At 37.1% G+C, this 23,933-nt stretch overlaps 1 protein-coding gene across 4 annotated transcripts in view; it reads right to left on the bottom strand.

Annotated features, from left to right (window-relative positions):
* Positions 1-8,169: 8,169 nt before the first annotated feature.
* Positions 8,170-23,933, bottom strand: part of VPS13C (vacuolar protein sorting 13 homolog C) — a 181,184-nt gene continuing 165,420 nt past the window's right edge. For 2 of the 4 annotated variants that reach the window (XM_004010549.6, XM_004010550.6), the window contains 7 exons: positions 23,365-23,410; positions 21,757-21,880; positions 20,634-20,748; positions 15,342-15,430; positions 11,735-11,858; positions 10,298-10,381; positions 8,170-10,001 (listed from right to left, as the gene is read on the bottom strand). In XM_004010549.6, coding sequence (XP_004010598.3) covers positions 9,900-10,001; positions 10,298-10,381; positions 11,735-11,858; positions 15,342-15,430; positions 20,634-20,748; positions 21,757-21,880; positions 23,365-23,410 — 684 coding nt within the window. In that variant the 3' untranslated portion in view covers positions 8,170-9,899. Of the gene's footprint in view, positions 10,002-10,297; positions 10,382-11,734; positions 11,859-15,341; positions 15,431-16,086; positions 19,901-20,633; positions 20,749-21,756; positions 21,881-23,364; positions 23,411-23,933 lie in introns of those variants that run through there. The other 2 variants (XM_004010551.6, XM_004010552.6) reach the window with 1 other exon arrangement.

The following is a 23,933-nucleotide window of genomic DNA, read 5'->3' as shown; positions in this document are numbered from 1 at the left end:
TAGCAGCAGCAGTCTGACTTCTTTGCGTGTTCTCCTGGGCAGGCCCGCCTTCCCTGGGACTGCATTCCTTGCTCTGGAAAACGAGGGACCCCATCTCCCAAGTTCATGGGTCCCCTTTGTTGCAGCTGCCGTCCCGTGTCCAAATCAGACCCAGCCACTTTTGCTGGGAGACCCTCCAATGTCAGAAATTCCTAATGCTGACACCTCCAAATGTTAGAAACCTCTTGGGGAAATCAGTTTCTCCAGAGGAAAAGAACGTCCATTCAGCGTCTGGGGAGCCTGAGGAAAGAAGGGGAAGCAGATGTGGGTCTGCTTCATTAAAATGTTAATTCCCCCTTAACAGCTTCCCTTTTTCGTTGTAGCACAAGCTGAGGTCAAGTTCTCCAGCGCACTAACTGCCTCAAGCATCATAGCCCTGCACACCTGCCTCCTTCAACGTCCAGAGAAAGATCAGCCAGCTCTGAGAGCCTAGAGAGACGAGATGGGGATGGAATCACTCATTTTAAGACTTCCGATGCAGTTTCCTCTGTTCAGTTCCACCCCAAGCGTGGCCTTCTTTATCCTCTGAGGCTTCCAGTGCTCCTCAATGCCAGCTGCTCTCTCCTTGTTGGCATCCTGCAAACCCTCCTGAAACCATCTAAGCGGAGCTCTATCTGGTTTGCTAAACCAGGCACAGTCCAATCTGTCACATCTCCATCACTGCCCTTCCCTGGTAGGTCTGTTCCTTTTTCTCTCCATTGCCAGTTCGTTAGTTACCTGGGTGGGACAGTAAGGAGAGAACCTCCATGCAGGTTTCATCTTGCTTTAAGACATCCCAGGCGTGGGGTCCACGGTGTATTTGGTCCTACCCCCTCTTCCCTGCTTTCCCTCCTTGCCATTTGCCAAGACCCAGAGTCACTCAATATCTGCTCACAGCCCCCAGTCTCACCAGGAGCGGCCCCACCCTTGCAGGTCTATCTTTTCTCTAGAGCGCATGGGGCTCCCAAAAGAGAAAGCTGTGTTCTGGGCTCCCTTCATCCAGGGATGAGGGCATCCAGCTTCTCCAGCTGTGCTAGCAGTCCTCCAGTCCAAATATTATGATGGCCACCAAGCCATGCTTGTCTCCTCTCCCTTTCCTTCCTCCCTCACTTCCTTTTTTAAAAATGTGAAATGTTTTGTGTACATGAAGTGTGGAAAACGATCTTATAAACATTCATGTCCTTATCACCTGGATTGAACAAATATCAACATTTTGCATTTTTTTGCCAACAATCTCTCTTTTATTTGTGATGGAACAAATCATTGCAGATACACCTGTCTGGGTTCAACTTCCTTTTTCCTGAAGGTCATCCCTTAGTGACTTTTAAAGAAAGGATTCCATTTTTTTTTTCCCTCTGAAAAATGGGATTATTTAACCCTCATTCTTGAATGACCGTTTAGCAGATTAAAGACAACTGGGCACTGGGACTTCCCTGGTGGTCCAGTGGTTAAGACTGTGCTGCTGAGGCAGGTGGCCACAGGTTTGATCCCTGGTTAGAGAACTAAGGACCCACATGCTGTACAGTGTGGCCAAAAGATTAAAACAAAAATAAAAACAGGCGCACAGTTGGTTTTCTCTCAGCAATTTGTAGATACGTCATTGCCTCCAGGGAACCATCATTGAGAACTCTGCTAATTGCTGATTCTGTGTCAGTCATCTTTTTTTTTTTTTTTTCAATTTTTTCTCTTTGTATTTGCACAGCTAGTCTCAACCCCATGTGTATTAGGTTTGGGTTTGTTTTTATTTATCCAGCCCTGGACTCACCTTATTTCCTACAATTATCAAATCAAATCTTTCTTATATTCTTCTGGAATGTATCAACCATTTCTTTATACTCTTGCTAGGATTTAGATTAGAATTACGTTAGATATTCTCAGTCCTCTATGTTGTTTAACTTCCGTCTTATATTTTCCACCTCTTTTTCTCTGCTGCACTCCAGGGAATACAGTGAGTCAGTTCTATCTACCAATTCACTAATTTTTCCTTTAGCTGTATTGTGGCTGCCCACTGATTATTTTTATGTCTGGAAGATGTGGTTCTCATTCTAATTTACCTCTTCCTTTTTCAAAATAATGTCTTCTTTTTAATCCTTTATATCGATGTAGCATTTTTTACTGGATATTTCTAATTTCCCAGTAATTCAACCCTACTGTTTTGCTAATTTGGTAAATTAACTTGTGCAAATTCATCCACAGGTAATATTTGCAATCCTTTCTCCAAAGGAAGAACTCCAACAAAATTTCAGATGACAGGGATGGGCAGCAAGGGAATCTTCTGAGTGGATGACTGTCTTGGTCCATTTGGATTGCTGTAACAGAAATACCATAAACATGGTGCCTTATAAGCAATAAATTATTTCTCATAGTTCTGTAGTCTGGAAAGTCCAAGATAACGGTGCCAGCAGATCTGTCCAGTGAAAGCCCACTTCTTCATAGGCAAATGGTGCCTTCTTGTGGTGTCTGCACATGCAGGAAGTGGGCAAGGGATCTCTTAGGGTCTCTTTCATAAGGGCACTAATCTCATTTGTGAGAGCCACATCCTCATGACCTAGTTACCTTCCAAAGGCCCCAACTTCTAATACTATTACCTTGTGGGTTACAGTCTCAACAACTGAATTTTGGATATGAACATAACACATTCAGTCCATTACAGTATTACCTCCTGGAAAGCATAGGCTGGCCTGGTGTTATATAATGCCTACATTACACAGCCTGGATGGTCAGACAACTAAAGGGCACTATTAAGGGTAAGGCTCTGAGAAATACAATCAAGATTCCGTTTGCAGAGCAATAGGCAGGCTTTAGACTAAGCCATTCCTCTTCACAGACCATCCAGGGGGCTCTCTTTCAGCTCTGTTTCCAGACCATTCTCACACACAGTTAGCAACACCACTACACACTTCCTCTTCCTTTCCTATTAAAGGCTTCGTGGTTTAAAGAACTCACTCATATATTTAAGTTCTATGGGGATAGTGTGGGAAAGAGGAAATAAGAATACCTTCCAGACACACATCTCACACTTTGGATTAACAATGATAAAACCCATCACTTTTTCCATATCTATAAAATCCACACAGAGCACAAAAAGGCAGATTTGGTCCAGAGGGCTCACTTTCAAATGAAGAAACAGGCTGAGAAAGGTAAAGGGATTGGGCAGGGGCAGGGATCTTTTGATTTTAAATTTATAGTACCACACAAATCCACTGTTATGTTTAGTAAAAGATAAAAGGGAAAACAATATTCTCAAGTAAAAGTTATGAGATTCATAAATTATAATCATGAGGAAAAGACGTACAATAATGGGGTCATTTTACTTTAGGTAAGTTATTACTCTAATAGATTGGGATACTTATTATTAGAAAGGTGGAAGAAAATATGGGATTGCCCAGGTACCACTCTGCCTAAGTAGTCTCTGGCAACAGGTACAATATCTGAGAGAGACATGGATTAACTGTTGTGTTTAGGGGAGGGCCATCAAGATGATGGGATGACCTGAATTTATGTCTAATTAGGGATGGTTTAGGTAGAAAGAGATGAGAACTTGAAGACTTACATGACGTGCTGAATGAATGGACCTGAGATCAGCCTTCAATTCTATTACTCAGTGCCTCCATATACAGGCTTCCACTTATAAACAGTCACTGTTTTAAACAATCACTTATTGGGACTTCCCTGGTGGTCCCAATAAATGGGTGGCTAAGATTCCATGCTCCCAGTGCAGGGGGCCTGGGTTTGAACCCTGGTCAGGGAACTAGCAGGCTTTACAGGTGGCTCAGTGATAAAGAATCCATCTGCCAGTGCAGGAGACTTAAGAGGAGTGGGTTCAATCCCTGGGCTACAAGATCCCCTGGAGGAGGGCATGGAAACCCACTCCAGTAATCTTGCCTGGAGAATCCCATGGACAGAGGATCCTGGCAGCCTGCAGTCCATAAGGATACAAATAATCGGACACAACTGAAGTGATTTAGCACACAGCAGACAGACAGTAAATGGTTCCCAAGTCTTCTATTGTAAAATTGAAAGTTCTCAGAGTTTAAGGAACATTCTTTCACAGAAAACAAACCTGTATTTCTTCTCTCTGAAATATTAATACGTATGTACTGCTGGGGGGAATGCATCCCATGAGAAGGACACCAGCCAGGAGAGGAAAGATTAGTTATTAACTGGGCTTTGTCTATATAAAAAGTCATTCTTACTCTCATGGCCCCAAGGATTGGGACTGAGTTCAACAGACGGAAGCCACAGGAAAGCAGAGTTATGCTTAATGTAAGGACCTTCAACCACGGACTATTATAATTGTGCACATTTAAGTACAACTAAAACAAAGACTGCCAAGGGAATTACTTTTTCTAAAAAGTGAATGATAATACTAATTAAAAATTAATCCATTTGACATAAAAGCAAGCATTATTGGTGCTTCTAAAAGAGCTGCATTATAATTCAACATTAATTGATTTGAGTCATTAATTTTAAATAGAAGGGGCGATACATTCTTATTCACCAGTCTGAGTCATGGGTGATCAGTCTTCATGACCTCTACAAAACAGTGTTTTTAATAGTAACCATTCACCATCTGGACTGTAATAACCATCATGCAAAATTTCCACTCTGTTCATTTGGGGTCAGTTCCAAAGGAGCATTTTCTAGGTCTCTAAGCTTTAAACAAAGGAATCTTTACACAGGCAAGCAGTTATTTCCTGCACAGTCAATAATTCCAGATATATTAAAATGTCATACAGACCTTACAACTAAGTATGACTCCCTTATCTTGGCTTAAAGAAAAAAAAAATCTACTACTTACATTACACAGCTGCTGATACTTGAATGACTGCAGAGTCCAGGAAATCTTTAATGAAAATTTAACTCTGTTAATATCTAATTCGTGCCCCCCTCCCTTTCCTTCCCTACTACTTTTGAAAGTGTGAATCAGCCTGAATTGAATGAAGTAAGATTTGATCAGAAGTGTCAAAGTGGGTTAAGAATCTCTAAAAGAGCTCCATAGAGAAGGGAGATGCGTCCTGTGCAAGTGTGGCTTCTTAATTTAAACCCTCAGTAAGTGCATGCTTAACTGATTCACAGCAGCAATCTCTGGTGAAGCGTAAAGTGTGTGTTCACTACTATCTTAGTGTATGCTATCATCCTTGTTGTTCAGTTGCCCAGTTGTATCTAACTCTTGGCGACCCAATGGACCACAGCACACCAGGCTTCCCTGTCCCTCACCATCTCCCAGAGTTTGCTCAAACTCATGTCCATTGAGTCAGTGATGCCATCCAACCATCTCATCATCTTTTGCCCCCTTCTCCTCTTGCCCTATCTCCTTTATCACCCTAAAGGATCATGTTGGCTTGTTTCATTACCATTCTAATTATTTTTGCAATAGGGGTCAATCCTAAAAACATTTTGTTCGCCAGATGTTTACATAATTAACAGAGAAGGGGACAGAAACCATAGTAATGTTCCAATCTCCTATATGATGACACCAATTACTTTGAATTCTTCACCAAAACAATTTGCCAGCAAAACTGAAATGCAACATTGACATGGTCTGAAGAGGGAAGAAAATTCTGTGATTCTTCATGGCTTCTCCTATTGTTGTATGATGTTTCCAAAACTCGGGATGGAGCTTTAATAAACAGATAATTCTGAGGTTATACAGACCTATAATTTATCTGAAACCCTTGGGACCAGATGTATCTCACAATACAGAATTTTTCAAATTTTAGAAAGGCAGTATGTTTCATATGTCACAGAGCTGGTATACCTCCAAGAAAGTCTGGAGTGGCATCCCATAATCAAATACATTAATTTTGCTACAGACAAACTCATTGACATAAATAGAATTAAGACCACAATAGCCTCATATCAGTTCAGTTCAGATTTTGCTGTCAAATGTCTCCGCTATAAACTCATAAAAAAACTTTTTGTCTTTCAGAGCTTTGTGAATGTAGGTAAGGGACTGAAGGTCTGCAATATGTAAAAAACATACAAAATTTGTTTCCAAAGGCTTTCTCAGTTCAAAAAGAAACTCAGTGTTGAGTATTAAATTCAGAAACAGTAAGCATAAGTTCTACTACATGCTCAATTACTAAGATAAATGGGCTCCCTCTGGCCCAGGGAGTCTCAAATTTCTTTTCAGAGCCAACATACACACACAATACAGAACCCACTTTCATCAGTATTAATCGTCATCCTTGCAGTGATTCTCAACCACAGGGGCTTGCCCCTCAAGGATGTATCATTTTAATATGAATAATCTCCTCAGTTCAGTCGCTCAGTCGTGTCCAACTCTTTGCAGCCCTATGGACTGCAGCACGCCAGGCTTCCCTGTCCATCAACTCCCGGAGCTTACGCAAACTCATGTCCATCGAGTCGGTGATACTACTCAACCATCTCATCCTCTGTCATCTCCTTTTCCTCCCGCCTTCAATCTTTCCTAGCATCAAGGTCTTTTCCAACAAGTCAGTTCTCCACATCTGGTGGCTAAAGTACTGGAGTTTCAGCTTCAGTTATCAGTCCTTCCAATGAAAATTCAGGACTGATTTCCTTTAGTATTGACTGGTTGGATCTCCCTGCAGTCCAAGGGACTCTCAAGTGTCTTCTCCAACACCACAGTTCAAAAACATCAATTCTTCAGTGCTTAGCTTTCTAGAATAATCTCCAAATCCTTACAAATTTCCAGAATAATCTCCTACCCCTTAAAAGCCTTTGGTTTTGGGCTTCCTTGGGGGCCCACTAGTAAAGAATTCACCTGCCAGTGCAGGAGACATGGGTATGATCCCTGATCTGGGTATATTCCACATGCCACCAAGCAACTAAGCCTGCGGGCCTCAACTGCTGAGCCTGTGCTCTGGAGCCTGGGAATCGCAGCTACTGAGCACATGTGTCGCAACTACGGAAGCCCATGCTCCCTGCACCCTGTGCTTTGCAACAAGAGAAGCCACCGCCATGAGAAGCCTGCATGCTCCAACTAGAGAAAAGCCCAAGCAGCAACAAAGACCCAGCACAACCAAAAACAAATAAAAATTTATATATTAAAACCAACTTTGGTTTTCTCCCCGGTAAAGAGATGATTCTTCTAGCTCTGGCAGTAACTGCAGTTCTGTGATTTAACTGGCATTGATACCTGCAGAGTTCTTCAACAGTTTGATTACTTAAATCCACAGTATTAATTTTTTTAGTCCCAGTTACATCTTAGAAATAACACATGGAGCCCTGTTAAAAATACAGATGTCCAGGGAGCACCACATCAATGCACTTAGAGACCCACAGCACCAAAAGGGTGACAGTCCCCTCCCTTACACATAATTCAAAATAAAAACAATACTAAATCACGAAACACATGTAAAGAAGTCCACCCTAGGATTGTCAGTACCATCTTTCTATATTTCATATATATGCGTTAATATCCTAGATCACACTTTTCCTATGAATCTTGAATCTTTTGTCCTTTTTTTTCATTTTGATGGCCCCGGTTTTGCTACATTCCTCAGCCAGCACCTGTTCTTCATAGTGGATAACCCAGTACTGCGAGAGCCTTCAGACCTGTAGTCTGAGATCCCAGCGGGATGGGGTGAAGGGTGGGAGATAAAAAAGCAAAAACAGAGAGACAGAGACAGACTGTGTGGAAGCCTCCCAGACTGCCGAGTGGTCTAAGAAAGGTTCTGTAAAGCCACTGAGGAGTCTTCAAGCCCAAGTCGGCTATCAGAGGACCTCCCTGTCTCCCAGGAGTGCGCGAGCCCCAATATCCTTGGCATCTCCAGTTGGTGACTGATAGAAAGCATGGACAGAGCAAATGAAGCTATAAATTCTCAATGTGGCAGGCAGGTCCACGGTCACATCAGTTCTCTGTATTCTCTCAGCACTGAAGATCCATATCCCCAGGAAAAACCTTCTCCTGCTTAGCATCTTTGAAAGCTCTTAAGAACTATATTCAATATCCTATGACAAACCATAATGGAAAAGAAGATGAAAAAGAATATATATGTATCTATATAAGCTTAGTCACTTTGTTGTACAGCAGAAATTAACATGACATTATAATTCAACTATACTTCAATAAAAATTTTTAAAAAGCTTCCCATAACTATTAATCTAATATGTCACAAAAAGTAAACGCAAATATTATTGAATATGAAACACAAACCCACAAGGTTTTCACACCTGCAAACAATGTACCAAATGTTTAATTTCTCTCAATAGTTCATATACAAGCAGTTGACTCCCAAAGCATTTTAAAAAACACAAAAGACATTATTAGACTTTACTAATGAATTACTTCTCACCTAGGGGATTAAATCAAACAAAAACAGTACAAATATTTGGAAGTTTATTTCTAAGCCAACTGAGATGATGAATTTCTGGGTTTCTATAAATTAATTTTTCTTAGTTCAATGTTTTGTACATGCCAGCAATACAATAGAATTACTTTAATATTCAGGATATTGTGAATAGCTGTGATTTATGAAAAATATAACTAGATATCGCAAATTCCTGATTAAACTTTTAAAGACACAAAATATAAGTACACTTGAACACACTGCAATTAATCACTGATACAAAAAGTATCTGCTTAAAGTTAAAAGTTTCTTGACAGAAAAAAAGTGATGTTGAAAAGGCCAAGACCACAATACTGAATCAAATATTTAGGGCATTAGTTATTATACCCTTTGTTTTAGAGCCTACAGTAAGTTTAGGAAAATTTCTTAAAGTTTTAAGGCCAGTCTTAAAACACATGAATAAGGATAGTAGAAATGTTACCACACATCTCAACAAAACAGAGCAAACCAAGTTTGCGCACACCTTCATTTCATTTCAGTGACTTTAAGTAAACGTCACGTTAAAAACCATGAGTAAATTTTAGGATTCATCCACGGAAATGAAAAACTTTTGAGCATTTTTAAAAAAGCTTTAATAGGCAGTGCATCTCTAACCAGCATAAACAAGGTGCAGAAAGAACAAAAAGGAACTGAGCGAGCATCAACCAATGATTTCCCCACAGTGTTGCCAGATGCCTCATTCATATATAAAGCAACTAGAGATTTTTCATTCTTCCTACAAAAGTATTCAAAAATACATTCCTAGGTATGTGTTAAAATTAAGTGTTAAGTTATGATGCCCCTAAAAATCTTTCAACTTATAAAAACAAGTTCTAGGTATATAAAAATATTCAATTTGTCATGCCTGACTTGAAAAACTTAAAGTGCGATATTTTCATGCATCAGCACATTACAATTGTGCCACATAAGTTCATGTAAATAATACCTCAAACTTCCAGAGAACAGAGTACAGATATTTTAAGGTTTTATTTCCATTTGTCTTTATATTATAGTGCAAGGAAGAAAAGTAAGCACCAGAGCAAGACATGTTTGTATTAAGAGAAAGTAATGTTTTCCTGGAAAAAAAAAAAAGAAAGAAAGAAACATGTCATTTCTCCCTTCAATGGTTTTTCTTAAGTCAACCACTCAGTTTACCAAAAATGTTACATCAGTTTAATTACTGAACAAAATATACATTTTGTCCAAAGACACAATTGTCTAAAAAGCTCTCAGAGAAAACTAGTCCTTCTAAGCTCCTTTCTTATTTTTCAGTAGGGATTTTAATTAAAAACAAGTTTATTACCCTTGTTCCACAATTTTAACATTCACGGAAATTTCACTCTGAATTTAAAGTGGTATTTCTTTAAGTATAGACATGGACTGCTATCAAACACACAGCCAAACTGGGAGCCAAAACTAGGGGAGATGGAAAATGAATTACTCTAGAAAAGAATTCCAAAATTAAAGGATTCCGTGAAAAATTCTCTTTAGCAAGATAACGAAGAGTGGTGTACAGACAAGATGGTGATTGGTTTTTCTCCCAGCAGCAGCCCCTAGGATCTGTGATTAGGACAGTACTTTGGGCCTGAGAATTCTCAGTGATGATTGCTTCATCAATTTTTGCTGGTGTCTCATTGACTGTCCTTCCTCAATGGCACGACATGCTCTCTGGAAAACAAAATATTTATCACAAATGGTAAACACAAGTACAGGCTCACATGGTGGAGAGCTTAAGGGTACAGAGCTGCCCACACAGGTCCAAAAGGAAGAATACAGTCAGTACATGTCATGCTAAGACCAGTCTGCCCACAACATATTATTCCAAGTTTATATATCCATCCAAAGCTTTAACTTGAAGATCTTTTGGGAAAAGTAATGACTGTTGCTAATTATAACAGATTTTTTTTTTTTTTTGTCTTTCAGCTAAAAAAAGGAGGGGGCATTCTTTAAAATAAATCATTTACCTCTGCTGTGGCGGTATCCCGCAGGTAAATTTTCTGAATGTATCCTTGACTGGCACTATCTTTTTTTTGGAACAGACCTTGTCTCTGTTTTAAAACAAATAATGACAGGAAAGAAATTATTATGGGGAAAGGAAAAAAACCTATAACCTTTAATTGAGCACTTATATGTCAATTCTATTTTATAATCAGCAGACTAACCAAATACACATATTCAGGTCTGATAAGAAATAAATCATTTTTGATACAAGGATAGTGACTCCATATGTGAGTTGTTAGAATTTATGAAATTGGATGAGTATACATCTATCTGCATAAAATGATGGCTTTCTGCAGGTTATGATAAATAGCACACAGAGATACCACTTAATAACTCATCTCATCTGACAAATCAAAAACCCTCCCTTTATTTCCTTGGCTAAATAAAATTTGTACACCGAGTCAATTCTCACCACTGATGTGAAAGGAAAGTGATAACTGAGAGAACTGTAATATACATGCATACTGACAGGAAAGAAACAGTCTTTCAGTGGTCTGAAAACTATGTTTCATATACCAAGGTACTCTTTCAGTTCTGAAACTCTACAATGAGGTAAGGCTGAAATACAAAATGGTGTGGTTTCATAAGTGGTTTCTTTTACTTGTAAACTTCTTTGAAAAGAAAGGAAACATAAAGGATAATAGTACTTACATCTCTAACTATTGAATTTTATAATTCAGTAAGCATTTTTCAGATAGTTTCAGTAATAGAGATAACATAATTATTGCTTAGGGAAAAATATAGAAATTACCATCTTTGGAATAACAATTTCTACTTTTTTTTAAAAAGGGTAAAAATAGAATTATATCACATATAAGAAAAATTATACATTACAAAGTAAAATGAGTTTGAGAATTAAGCACAAGATAGGGTATCATTTTTGCTAATTACTTGCTATACAATTAAAAAGTTTTTCCACAGAAAATGGAGAGGAAAAGACATGAAAGCATTATTATATACTTAAAATGCATTTGTCTTCTATAAATGCCAAACATTACTAAATGTAAGTGTTCTAGACATAATGTTTATAATAATCTCCTTAAATCCTAAAACAGGGAATCTTCCCAGGAGTATTTTATATTATAGCAAAATCCTATCCATATGAAGTAAAACAAACAAACAAAAAAACCCCACTTCAATTCACTTCCATTCTTCTACCAAAAAGGAACCTAACTCTTTTAGTGAACAGATTTAATTCACTCAGTGCAATCAAGGACTGCCAGAAAACGAAGTACAGAACACAAATTACATTTTCCTTTACTTTTCAGCATATGACAATAATAATAATCCTTCAAATACTTTATGCAGTTAACTGTAAAACAAGAGTCAGAAAGCACTCCTGGTTTCTATTCATTTAACAAATTTTTTACTCTAAAGGTGTGTGATTCATGTTTCCTTACCTCAACTGATATTTTGAGCAGATTTCCATCGACAGTGGGAGACTGTACAAAATCTTCAAATGGATATTGCCAGTCTACGGACATATGGCCTAGGATTTCAACTTCCTTTATACACAAAACTCGCCTATTTTGCAAAAGGAAACAGAAATATATAGGTATTGATGAAGACAGTTAATTGTTCTAATATTTCCCTCTACTAGATGCCATAGATATTACTTGCTTAGTAAGCAATATAACCTGGCACACTGAAAAAAGTATGCTTCACATTAACAACCAAAAAAAGATAACTGTCAAATAAAGAGCAAACATAGCACAACTAACATAGCAGAACTTCAAAAATCCCCCTTCTGCCAATCTTGCAAAATGCAGGAAAGTGTCATTTTTAAAAAACTGAGCAGAAAACTGAAATCATTCTCTTTAAAACACATAAGGAACAGGCTGTACTTTCATCCAGGAAGTAATAAAGGCAGAAGCCCCTGAAAATGTTTTACTTGGAAAATTATTAATTGCTTTTTACTGTCAATCATGTATGCCTTCTAATCAGGAAAGAAATGTCACAAACCTCAAACGTCAGCAAAGATTCACGTTAGGCCTACTAATAAATATCAGGTTTGAACATTTTAATATTGATGCACTATATCACAGAGTGAGGAGCTCATTTTACTCAACAGCAATTAAAGAAAAAAAAAATCACAGAATCCTTAAAGGGCATCCACATTGATTTCCCAGTGTGTGATTCAGATTAGGTACTGATATAACTATACTTGATTCCAAAGTTTCTGTAACAGAAAGCAAAACTAGGAAAGGAGAGCTGTTGAATCTACGAATGTGCACGGTGCTGGAGAAACAAAGACCCAGCTTTCTACTTGAGAGGTATTTATAGGCTAAAAGGGGAAGTGAAATTCACTCAGTCACGGCCGACTCTCTGTGACCCCATGCACTACACAGTCCAAGGGATTCTCCAGGCCAGAATACTCGAGTGGGTAGCCCTTCCCTTCTCCAAGGGATCTCCCCAACCGAGGGATTGAACCCAGGTCTCCTGCATTGCAGGCAGATTCTTTACCAGCTGAGCCACAAAGGAAGCCCAAGAATACTAATGGAGGGTGTGGAAAATTCTCTTGGCGCACAGGAGGGAGGGACTGACTGTTGATAAAGTGGGTAGGGGAGGAGCTGATTCTTGAAAGGAGGCAGTCTTCCAGGTAGGAAAGGGAAACTTTAGACAGAGGGAAGAGTGCAGTAACATGTACGGCAGTACCAACACAGCAAGATTTATCTGAGGAATGTAGAGGTCTGCAGCTGGGGCACCAGACATATACAGAGGCGAGAAAATTAGCTTGGTGCCAGCTCTTGAAGGTTTTTTTTCTTTTTTGGCAGGTGGGGTTGAGCGGGTAGCAGAGGTTGTTAAGAAATTCTGACTTTAATCTACAGATGATGGAAATGATATGATACATTTTCTTATTGAAGAGTCATGGCCAGCGCAGAAGAGATGGGGTAGACAACGAAGGTGGGAAGGGACCGTAATAGTCCAGTTAGGAAACAGTGAGAGCCTCATTTAAGGTGGTGGCTGTGAGAAGAAGAAAAAGATAGATTTTAGATGTTTAGAAGGTAGGGGTGAATGAACTCAGTGACTGATGGGGTAAGGACTGATATAGACCCTGGACACTGTATCTTTCTGCACAGGTACTCCTGAAATTGTGGGTGTATTTGGGACTGTGTCGAGCACTATAGGAAGTGCAGCATTCAGAGCCTCAGCCTACCAAGTGCCTGCAGTGCCTCCAATCACTGTGACAACCTCCAACACCCCTACCCATTCCAAACAGTCTTTAGGAAGTGGACTCCAGCTCCCCTACCCCCAGCCTCCTGCCTAGTAGAGAATCAGAAGAGAGAGATAAGAGTTAAAGATAACTAACACAAATCACTGCATCAAACGCAATTCACCACTGACTGTCTTAAAACTCTGCTCTTGACCATTTCGACAATGCTACTGTCCTCCTGCTGCCCTGAACCTCCTTCACTTTCTTCCCTCCTGCACCACGATTCCCGGAGTCCACATCTTGGTCTTCTGAATACCACATTCTCTCAGGGTGGTCTCTTGGATCTCAACTCCAGATCTTTATCCAAACTCCAAGTATCTACACCTATACCTATTTCTACACCTCTCCTTGACCTTTACTTTGATATCTCAAAGCTATGTCAAACTTATTAAGTTCAAAATGGAAACAAGTCATCATCTTTTCTGCCAAACTACTGTAAATGGTACTCAAGCCCCAAACCAGCAAAGTCATCTGGTATTCCCTTTTCTTTCATATCCAGTCATCCAACCCTGGTCTCTAAAGGTTGCCTCTTCATACCTAAGGGAGAGTAACTCACTGCGCTGGTCAGGAATGTTATTTTACTAATTATCTCCTGAAAATCTCTACAAGTGATCCGATTTGAAATTACTATGATTTTTCTACTTATGATTTGAAATTACTATGATTTTTCAACTTACTTGAAGAAATATAGCTGTATAATGTACATGTTAATATTCCTACCAAATGCCTAAATCAAACAACTACTAAAATATTACATTCAATCCCCAAAAGATGGGTTTCCATTGCTTAGTATGGAATTACATAAAAAGTACTCTTTAGATTGTTTTGTGAATATTTTGACTTAATTAATGGGCAAATCAGAGGACTAGCTAACTCTCTCTTAGAAACAGTTTGTTGATTTAAGCCTGAATTCTAAAGTTTTCCTTTCTCTCCTTCTCACCTAAATACATTTAAATGCAGTAGAAAGAAATCTAATATATAAATGTTACCTAGTCTAAGTGCTTTGCTTTAGTTCTAAAAAATACATAACTTAAAATGTTTTGAAAATTATTTATCTATAATTAGAATACGTGATATAGGGTAGATCTCAGGAAAATAAACTTAGTAGTTTAGTCCAAGTTCTTTTATTGGGAAAAATTATCCACCACTCCCAAAATACTTAGAAAGAAAATGGAACACAAAGATATAATAACATACTTTTAAAAAGGTATGTTCAACATCCAAAATAAAACCTAGTGAGAAAAAGTAAATTCATCCTCCATAACTAGATATACAGTTAACATACAAAAGTATCACTACTGTACTTAGAAACTCTAATTGATTCTGTCTCTCAGAAGTTGTGTAACTTGGTTAAGCCTCTAAACCATGCTTAGTCTCAGTATCAGCATCTCCAAAACGAGAAGGTCAGAACAGATGATCTCGAATGAACCATCCAGACCTGAATTTCTGTGATTCTATGACAATGAACAGGGGTTCCCAGGTGGCTCAGGGGTAAAGAATCCACCCGCCAATGCAGAAGATGCGGGTTCGATCCCTGGATCAAGAAGATCTCCTGGAGAAGGAAATGGTAACCCACTCCAGCATTCTTGCCTAGGAAATCACATGGACAGAGGAGCTTTGCAGGATACAGTCCATGGGGTCACAAAGAATCAGACATGACTTAGTGACTAAACAACAACAGTGAACATTTTGCAGCTGAAGCATAGTTATCTAAATCCACTGTCATTTTCGTCTCCAAAATTCTTATAATATATACATTTAGCATTTGAAAAGATGTCACTTGAAGTCAATACCTATTTGTAACCATAAGGCTTGCCTTCTTGTTCCCAGAAATAGCACAGTGGTATCGGTAAGTCTCTCCTTCTAACTTTTTGACATGATTCTGAAAAGAAAAGAAGACTCAAGATTTGTGTTGTAACATGCATCTGAACAGTATTTCCAGTACTCTATATTAGTGCCAGTTAGGAAAAAATTATTAAAACCAAAAGCACAATTCTACATGAAGCTAGAAAAATGTTCATAGCATTTCTATAAATAAACTTTCACTGAGCCTTAAAAGTCAAGTAACTATTAAATGCTTACTAAGCAATCTTCTAATAAAATACTTTGTTGCGTGATAATTCTGAAACTTTTAAATAGTTTTACCAGAAATAATCACAAATTTCATTTATATGAACCAACACTAGTATAAAACTGGACATTAACATTCCAGAGGTCCTTAAGCTGGGGTCCTTAGAAGGACTTTGGAAGGCCTATGAAATACTATAAAAAAAAATACAAACTTTTGAAAATGTTTTTCTGAACTTGTTTCCAGAGGACAGTTCATATTTTTCATCAGATTTTTAAAGGGGTCTGTTATCCTTCTCAAAGGTTAAGAACCACTGATCTACAATAATAAAAATAATAAAATTTCAAGATAATATTGTTGAATATTTGGTCTTATATATTAAACACACATGAGGAGTACAAGTATGTACTAGAATTATATTCCTGGTAGAAAAGAAAACTTAAAGGCAATCTTAATACAAACATGAAGAATTTCTAAGATTTCAAACAGCTGGCACAATTTATTACTGAATACAATTACAAGCATAAAATAATTCAAGTATAAATAGTAGCACATTAAAATACATTTTTTAATTATCTCAAAACTGTTGTGACCTCAATCAACAAACATTAAATATCAATAAAGTTACATTTACAATTAACGCTAATGAAATATTATTGACATTATATATAATGCATAATTAAAAATTAGAAGAGAAAATATATGAAAATATAAAACATAAACATATCTAACAAATAAGATAACAACAATTTATAACCAAGAATACATCAATATTATCAAAAGGATAATATAATCAATAATAATCACAAGCAGAGAAAGCACATATTCAATAGTAAAATACACAATTTTTTTTTAAAGATCCTTGGTTCCCAGTCATTCTTTGACCAATTATGAAAAGCCATGAACAACAAAGATGAATCCCTAAAGAAAGGGAGTCTCAACCTCAGAATGGACGTCTCAACTCCAGAACGAATCTCAGAGAGAAGTAAAGTTTACCAGTTACTTGTTTCACATCTTCCTTGTGTGAACCAACTAATATCTTTGCATATTTATACCTTAATTCCTCTAAAATGAATATAAATGAATGTAACCATTTAGTATGTTTATTTTCAGCCTTGAAGTTTAAATATGTGAAAATATTTAGATTTGAGATGAAATGTACAATACTACTCACTTTCCATCTTCTACCATCTTGTATGCATTTTCATTAGTTATAAACTTTGTACTTTAAAAAACTAAAGCTTTTAAAGTATATTTTACCACCATAACACATTACAGAAACCTAGTTTTCAGCACTTCTGAAACCCACTACACTCTGAGATTCAGTCTCTATGGCAGATGAGTTTATAAAATATTCACTCTTCCTTCCCAAAAATGCAACTAGAATAATTTATAATATTTAGCAAAAGCATTCAATTTTTTCAAGTAAATTCAAAGGAAATAATACAAGATATGAAAAAGCAATGTGTATAATGATGTTTATTACATCATTATAGTATCATAGTATCATTAATGTAAAATATATTAAACATATATATAGTATCATAATGTCATTAATGTAAAATAATGGTAACAGCTCTAATGTCAAGAATTGAGAATAGTCAAATATACGAGGTAAAGTTAGCTCAATAGATAATGCAAGAATTAAAAATGAAGCATTTCTAAGAACCAGGAAAAATATAATGAAGACAAAAAAGCAAGGAAGTCCATTTTAAATATTATATAATATTAACTATGGGAAGCAAGATAAATATTAAAAACTGGCTATACATGTAAGTGTGTGTATGTGTGTAGATGGCAATTATCCTGGGAGAAGAGAGGATAGGTAGAAGAGTATATTGATTTCTATGAAAACACAGAATATAATTCAGTAAGTTTCAAAGCTCACTCTTAAAGAATGCAGAGCAATACTCAGAAGAAAAGAAAAGGGGGTAAATCCAAAGATTCCCAAATTATTCCAAATTATTTAGAATGTACCCATATTATAATAAGCACTAAGGAGGACATAATTTTACCCTCTAATGCTCTTCAGTATTTACACATTTTGTTATACTTGGTCCCTTTAAGGACAGAAGTTTCATTTCATTTGGATATCCAGCACAGTGTAGATAATCAAATACTTTGTTCCTAACTAACTGATTACAGCAAGATAGTAAGGGATGAAACAGCCTAAATTTCTTAACTATCCATGCCTACCCTTGCTACTCGTGGAAAAGAGTTACCAAGCTCTTTTAATGTATAATCATTCTATTTCTTCCAGTTCTCATATCTTAACGAAACTACTAAATCACACACAATGACTGTACTTAGCTAAAATAATAGAGTTTCTTGAAGTTCTGTGCTTACTGACATGCGGTTGGAAAACAGGGAAATCGTGAGGAAAGGAACACTGTAAAGAGCTACACAATCAAAATGTAAACAATAAAGGAAAAATTTCCCAGAAGTCTCATTAAGATTGTATAAGTAATATTTCCAGGAAAACTGAAAAATACTACTTTTACCTAAGAAGAAAGAATAATTATTAGTGATGATTTAAGACAGAATCTTGAATTAGTTACTGTGCTTGATTCTCATAGAAACTGTATATGAGGCGCCATTTCTGCCAACCCTCAATTATCTAGGCACAAAAAAAGTTTGTCAGCTACAATTTTAGGCTAGTCTTTGGATGTCATTCTTCTATTTTAAAGTGCTTGTTTCAAATAGGAAGCTTCCCTGGTGGTTCAGACAGTAAAGAATCATCTGCCTGCAATGCAGAAGACCTGGGTTCAATCCCTGGGTCAGGAAGATCCCCTGGAGAAGAAATGGCAACCCACTCCAGTACTCTTGCCTGGAGAATTCCATGGACAGAGGAGGCTGGTGGGGTACAGTTGGTGGGGCCGCAAATTCTTCTTTAAAGTGCTTGCTTCAAATATGAAGCATTTACTTTATTATTTTGATAACTATAGTTTAAAAATATATAATGAAACTGAACAGTTGTATGTTAACAGCTTTATTCTCTTTAAGTGTAAAACACAATAAATCTAAGTTCACAATTTGTTTCCAATTTTGGGAGGAAACACGAAAATTGCTAGATAAGATACTGCTAAATCTAACATTTTTATCAATTATAGAAAAAAGAGAAATCAAAATATAACATGTTGAAAATTTACTCTGGGGATGCTAATTTCAAAATCATAGTTTATATTTTTAAAATTTCCATTAGGATTATGCATCCTCTTGAAGGATTTAAAAGCAAAAGAGATTGGTTTTTAAATATAAAGACATCTATCAATCCAAAAGCCACATAAGTAATCTGCTTAATTACATGTTCAACTTCTATTTTATAACTAATAATTGTGAAATAAACATAACCAATAAAGACTTAATTTTTAAAAAGTATAAATACGAAGGGCTAAGACTGTACATAACATAATTAGAAAATGATTGCGATTTATCTAGCAAGAGTATAGAGAAGTTAAAATAGAAAAAGAGACAAGGGAATAAATTCTCAAAACTGATGCGCCAATACTTATTTGAGGTTGAGGGACTGATCCAGAGCAACTGACTGTTGTTGTTCCATTGTGTCTGACTCTTTGTGACCCCACAAACTGTGGCCTGCCAAGCTCCTTTGTCCACAGGATTTCCCAGACAAGAATACTGGAGTGCGTTGCCATTTCCTTCTCCAGGGGATCTTCCCAACCCAGGGACTGAACATGAGTTTCCCACACTGGCAGGCAAATTCTTTACCACAGAGCCACCAAGGAAGCCCAGAGCAAGTGATACTTCATTTCTTAAAATATATGCCCCAATCTATTTTCATAACTTGAGTAAATTTATGGTGATTTATGAAACACAGTTATGTAATTCTATCAGCAGGACTCATAAATATAAAGAACACACAGATTGGACATAACAATTATTTTTTTTTTTTTTGCAACTTTACCAGAAATGCATATGAATACCATAAGAAAAGGTGAAATTCTCAGGATGATGGTAAAAGTTCAATAAAGTATCCCTCCAACTAAATGTAAAACAAAGTTGATTTCCTGTATCTTTTCATCTTTTATATTGACCTCTTATTCCTGTACAATATTACCAGGAATATCATAGTTTTTATCTGTAGCCAAACCACTACAATAAAAAGTTCAGAGAGAGGTAAGAAATGTAAAGATAATTTCATCAGAATGTGGACTCTCACTCTAAATAAATCAGGACAGTCAATTAATATCACAATTTGTTTTGATTTTTAAGGATGAAACCAAGTAGTAGTATACAAAACATTTACTCCTGTATTTCCAGTTCTTGCTGTGTAGGCAGAAAAAAGAAAGAAAATAAAGTTAGAAGCATGCAGAAAGGTAAAATGCAATCACATACTATAAAAACCAAAGGCTAAGAACAATGAAGAATCGTTTTATTTTAAAGTCAAAGTAGAAAAATATTAAAAATTCTACTTTGGAGGAAAGCTAGTCATGAGAGAATAGCATTTTACGTATGTGTTGTTTACATTACAAAATTAAAATTAAAATATACACCAAAAAAAAATTCCAAAAAAGTTTCAAGGTTTTAACAAAAGATTATAACTATACAGAATCTTTTTTTCTCTCCTCCAGCTTCTGTTTACTGAATAAATCTAGATTTACAATACAGGCCAAATAAATTAATTTGGTTGAGAGAAAAGGAAGCAGCGAAATTCCAATAATTAGCTATAAGCAGAGGACTGAAGTTTAACAACATAAATGAAAAGTGCTCAATACAAACAGTAATAAAGCCTATGACTACTTTCAACATTATCCTTTTTACACTAAAAAGCTTTGATCCTGTGCAGAAAAGAACTAAATGATGAGTTACTCCTATTTAATACACTATGCTAATAAAATAAAACAAATAATCCAATTCTACCCTGCATACCATTGTTTCCTGTGTAATCTTTAAAGAAGTTCATGAATCAGGAACTTTAGGAACCAGCCATGAAGATTTCTGACCATAGAAATCTTTAAAATTCAATTTCACTCATGACGGTAAAGAATAGAATTTATACCTCAAATATGTCATAGCCCTCAGACTCCTGTCGGTCATAAGGGCGAATGATGCCGTCTTCATGGATCAGGCGAGGGGAACGGAGCCTGGACACGTCCTCTGTTGATTCTGCCACCCTGTGTAAGTACATATAAGAAAACACATGAGAATCTCTTAAAATAACATAAACGTACCATTGTATTGATTCAACCACTATACTATGTAACACATGAACCATGAATACTGTGCTGAGTCTTGTCAGACTCTCCTGACCCAGGGACTGTAGCCAGCCAGGCTCCTCTGTCCATGGGATTTCCCAGGCAAGAATACTGGGGTGGGTTGCCATTTCCTTATCCAGGGGATCTTCCAAACCCAGGGATTAAACCTGCGTCTCCTGCATTGCAGGCAGATTCTTTACCAACTGAGCTACCAGGGAAGCTCCACTATGTAACACAATATATCAATATTTGATAAACAGTAATTTTAAATAATTTGCCAAAATAATGTGACAAACATTAAAACCAGGTCAGTTTGACTTCATGTTCCCTCACCTTTTCTTAATAATAAAGGCAGGGAGTAGGCCATCCACTCTTTGTATCCCTGGTGTCTAGCACAGTGCCTGGCAAATAGTAAGGACCAATAACCATTTGTCAAATAAAAGAGAAACTGAGCCATAAATAAAAAAGCCTCTTCTTACTCCTCTCTGGGGGAGCTCTACCTTGTGAACCAGTAAGAGCTCTCAATCAGACTTTAAGGTCCTTAAGGGCAGGCAGAGTATTTAGCATACTTATGTACTCCTAGCAACAATCAGCGGAGAAGGCAATGGCACCCCACTCCACTACTCTTGCCTGGAAAATCCCATGGACAGGGGGAGCCTGGTGGGCTGCAGTCCATGGGGTCGCTGGGAGTTGGACACGACTGAGCGACTTCATTTTCACTTTTCACTTTCATGCATTGGAGAAGGAAATGGCAACCCACTCCAGTGTTCTTGCCTGGAGAATCCCAGGGACAGGAAAGCCTGTTGGGCTGCCTGCCGTCTATGGGATTGCACAGAGTCGGACACGACTGAAGCGACTTAGCAGCAGCAGCAGCAGCAACAATCAGCACATAAACACATGGCCTGTACATGGTGTACATTTAATCACCTCTGAATCCCCTGGAAGGTGCTACTGGCCATATCTATGATTCCACCAGTTGGACGAGCCACAGCACCCACAAGCCCTTTTCCAATCCCTTTGAAGAATCCAGCAGCTCCTTCCTTTTTGGCACCTTCATAAAACCAGACAATGAAAGAATAAAGATTTTAAAATCAGCAACTTCGAACTCAACAAACGTCTAAGTCAAATACCGAATGGTTTTACCCAGGAAGCTCCTAGAATTCGACATTCTAAAGAGGTTAAATTTAGTCCTAACCTGTGATAAAACAGTGGTTTTCAAAGTATATTAAAAATGCAAAATTATTAGGCCCCACTCCCAGCCAGTAATCTGCATTTTTACAAACCCCCAAGGTAATCCCAAGGCATACTCAAGTTTTACAGCTAGTGATCCAGGAGTTTAGTTAGTAACTATGACTGGAGGATCTAAGAATTGACCAGAAAATATTATTATTATTATTATTATTGCCAACCATCAGGAGATTTTTCAAGAAGTGTACTTTTTAAAAAATATAAGAACTTTATAAAAATATAATTCACATTCCATATAATTCACCCATTAAAGTATATTCACAGCTGTGCAACTATCACCATAATCAATTTTAGAAAATTTGCATTATTTCAAAAAGAAAGCCCATACCTATTAGCAATCATTTCCCATTTTTCCCCAAACCCTCTTCCCAATTCTATGCAGTTTACCTCCTTCCTCCCTACGCTGCAGATCTAGGCAATCACTAACCTAATTTTATCTGTATGGATTTGCCTATTCTAGTCAAATAGAATCATACAATATGCGGCCTTTTGTGACTGGCTTTTCTTCACTTGGATTCATGCTTTCAAGGTTCATTCATCTTGTACTTGTATCAATACCTGACTTCTTTTTACAAATGGATGCTAACCCATTTGCATGGCGTATACCACATTTTGTTTATCCATGCATTAGTAGATGGACATTTGGCTTGCTATTACATTCTGGTTATTATGAGTAATATTTTTATAAACATTTCTGTACAAGGCTTTGACCAAACAGAGGCTTTCAATTCCCTTGGATATATACCTAAGAGTGGAATTGCTGGGTCACATATATAAGCTCTATCTTTATATCCAGTTGTCCCAGTACTGTTTGTTGAAAAGACTATTCTTTTTCTATGGAATTATCTTGGCCCCCCTGTCAAAACATAATCGACCATAACAATAAACATATATTTCTGAATATGAATTCTACTCCATTGATCTATATGTGTAGCTGTATGCCAGCAACACCTGTCATAGCTACTTTAACTTGACAGTAAGTTTTAAAACTGGATAGTATAAGTCCTCCAACTTCATTATTTTTTTCCCCAGATGTTTTTGCTATCCAGGGTTCCCCTGAATTCCCATATACATTTTAGAATCAGTTCCTCAATCTCTGAAAAAAGAAGCTCCTGGGATTTTGATAGGGATTGTACTGAATAAAGAATGTGCTTTTCAAACTAGGATTTTAAAAAAGTCAATTGCTATTGAGAGTCCAACAGAATCCAGTCTAACAATAATATGTATTACTTTTACCATGTATCAACTCTTCAGACTTTGTACAGAAAGGAAACATTCTCAACCTACCTTCCACAGGCTTTGTTATTATTCCAGTCACTCCACCAACGACTCCCTAAGAGAGAAATCATAGATCAAGTCAAGCCTGAATGGAAGGTGCTTAATTTTAAACCAACCACTAGAGGTCTCTACTGACATATTATTACAGGAATAACTTTTTTTAAAAAAAAAACAAACAAGGACTTGACAGAGAATATGCGCATATAAGTGAGTTCTCTGATTTTTAAAATATTACCTCATAGCATATATTAAATGAAGCCCTTTATAGAAGCAGAACTTTATAACAGAAGAGTAAAGCAGGTGAAAATTTTTTACATCTGACTCTGACACCAATCACCAGTTGATATGTGTGCGTGCATGCTAAGCCACTTCAGTCATGTCCAACTCACTGTGACCCAGTGGACATTAGCCCACTAGGCTCCTCTGTCCATGGGATTCTCTAGTTGATGCAATCTCTTTAAGCCTCAGTTTCCATATCAGTAAAATTATTGAGTTGACAAAATTAGAGATCTAATTATCAATTCCAATGAAGTTACTCCATAATTTAGTGCAAGTGTGGAAAACTGAAAATGAAGGGA

This window comes from Ovis aries, chromosome 7, assembly GCF_016772045.2.
Source record: "Ovis aries strain OAR_USU_Benz2616 breed Rambouillet chromosome 7, ARS-UI_Ramb_v3.0, whole genome shotgun sequence".
In the NCBI taxonomy this organism is placed as follows: Eukaryota; Metazoa; Chordata; class Mammalia; order Artiodactyla; family Bovidae; genus Ovis; species Ovis aries.
Note: the sequence above shows the minus strand (reverse complement) of the source record. Positions and strands in the feature narration are given on the sequence as shown.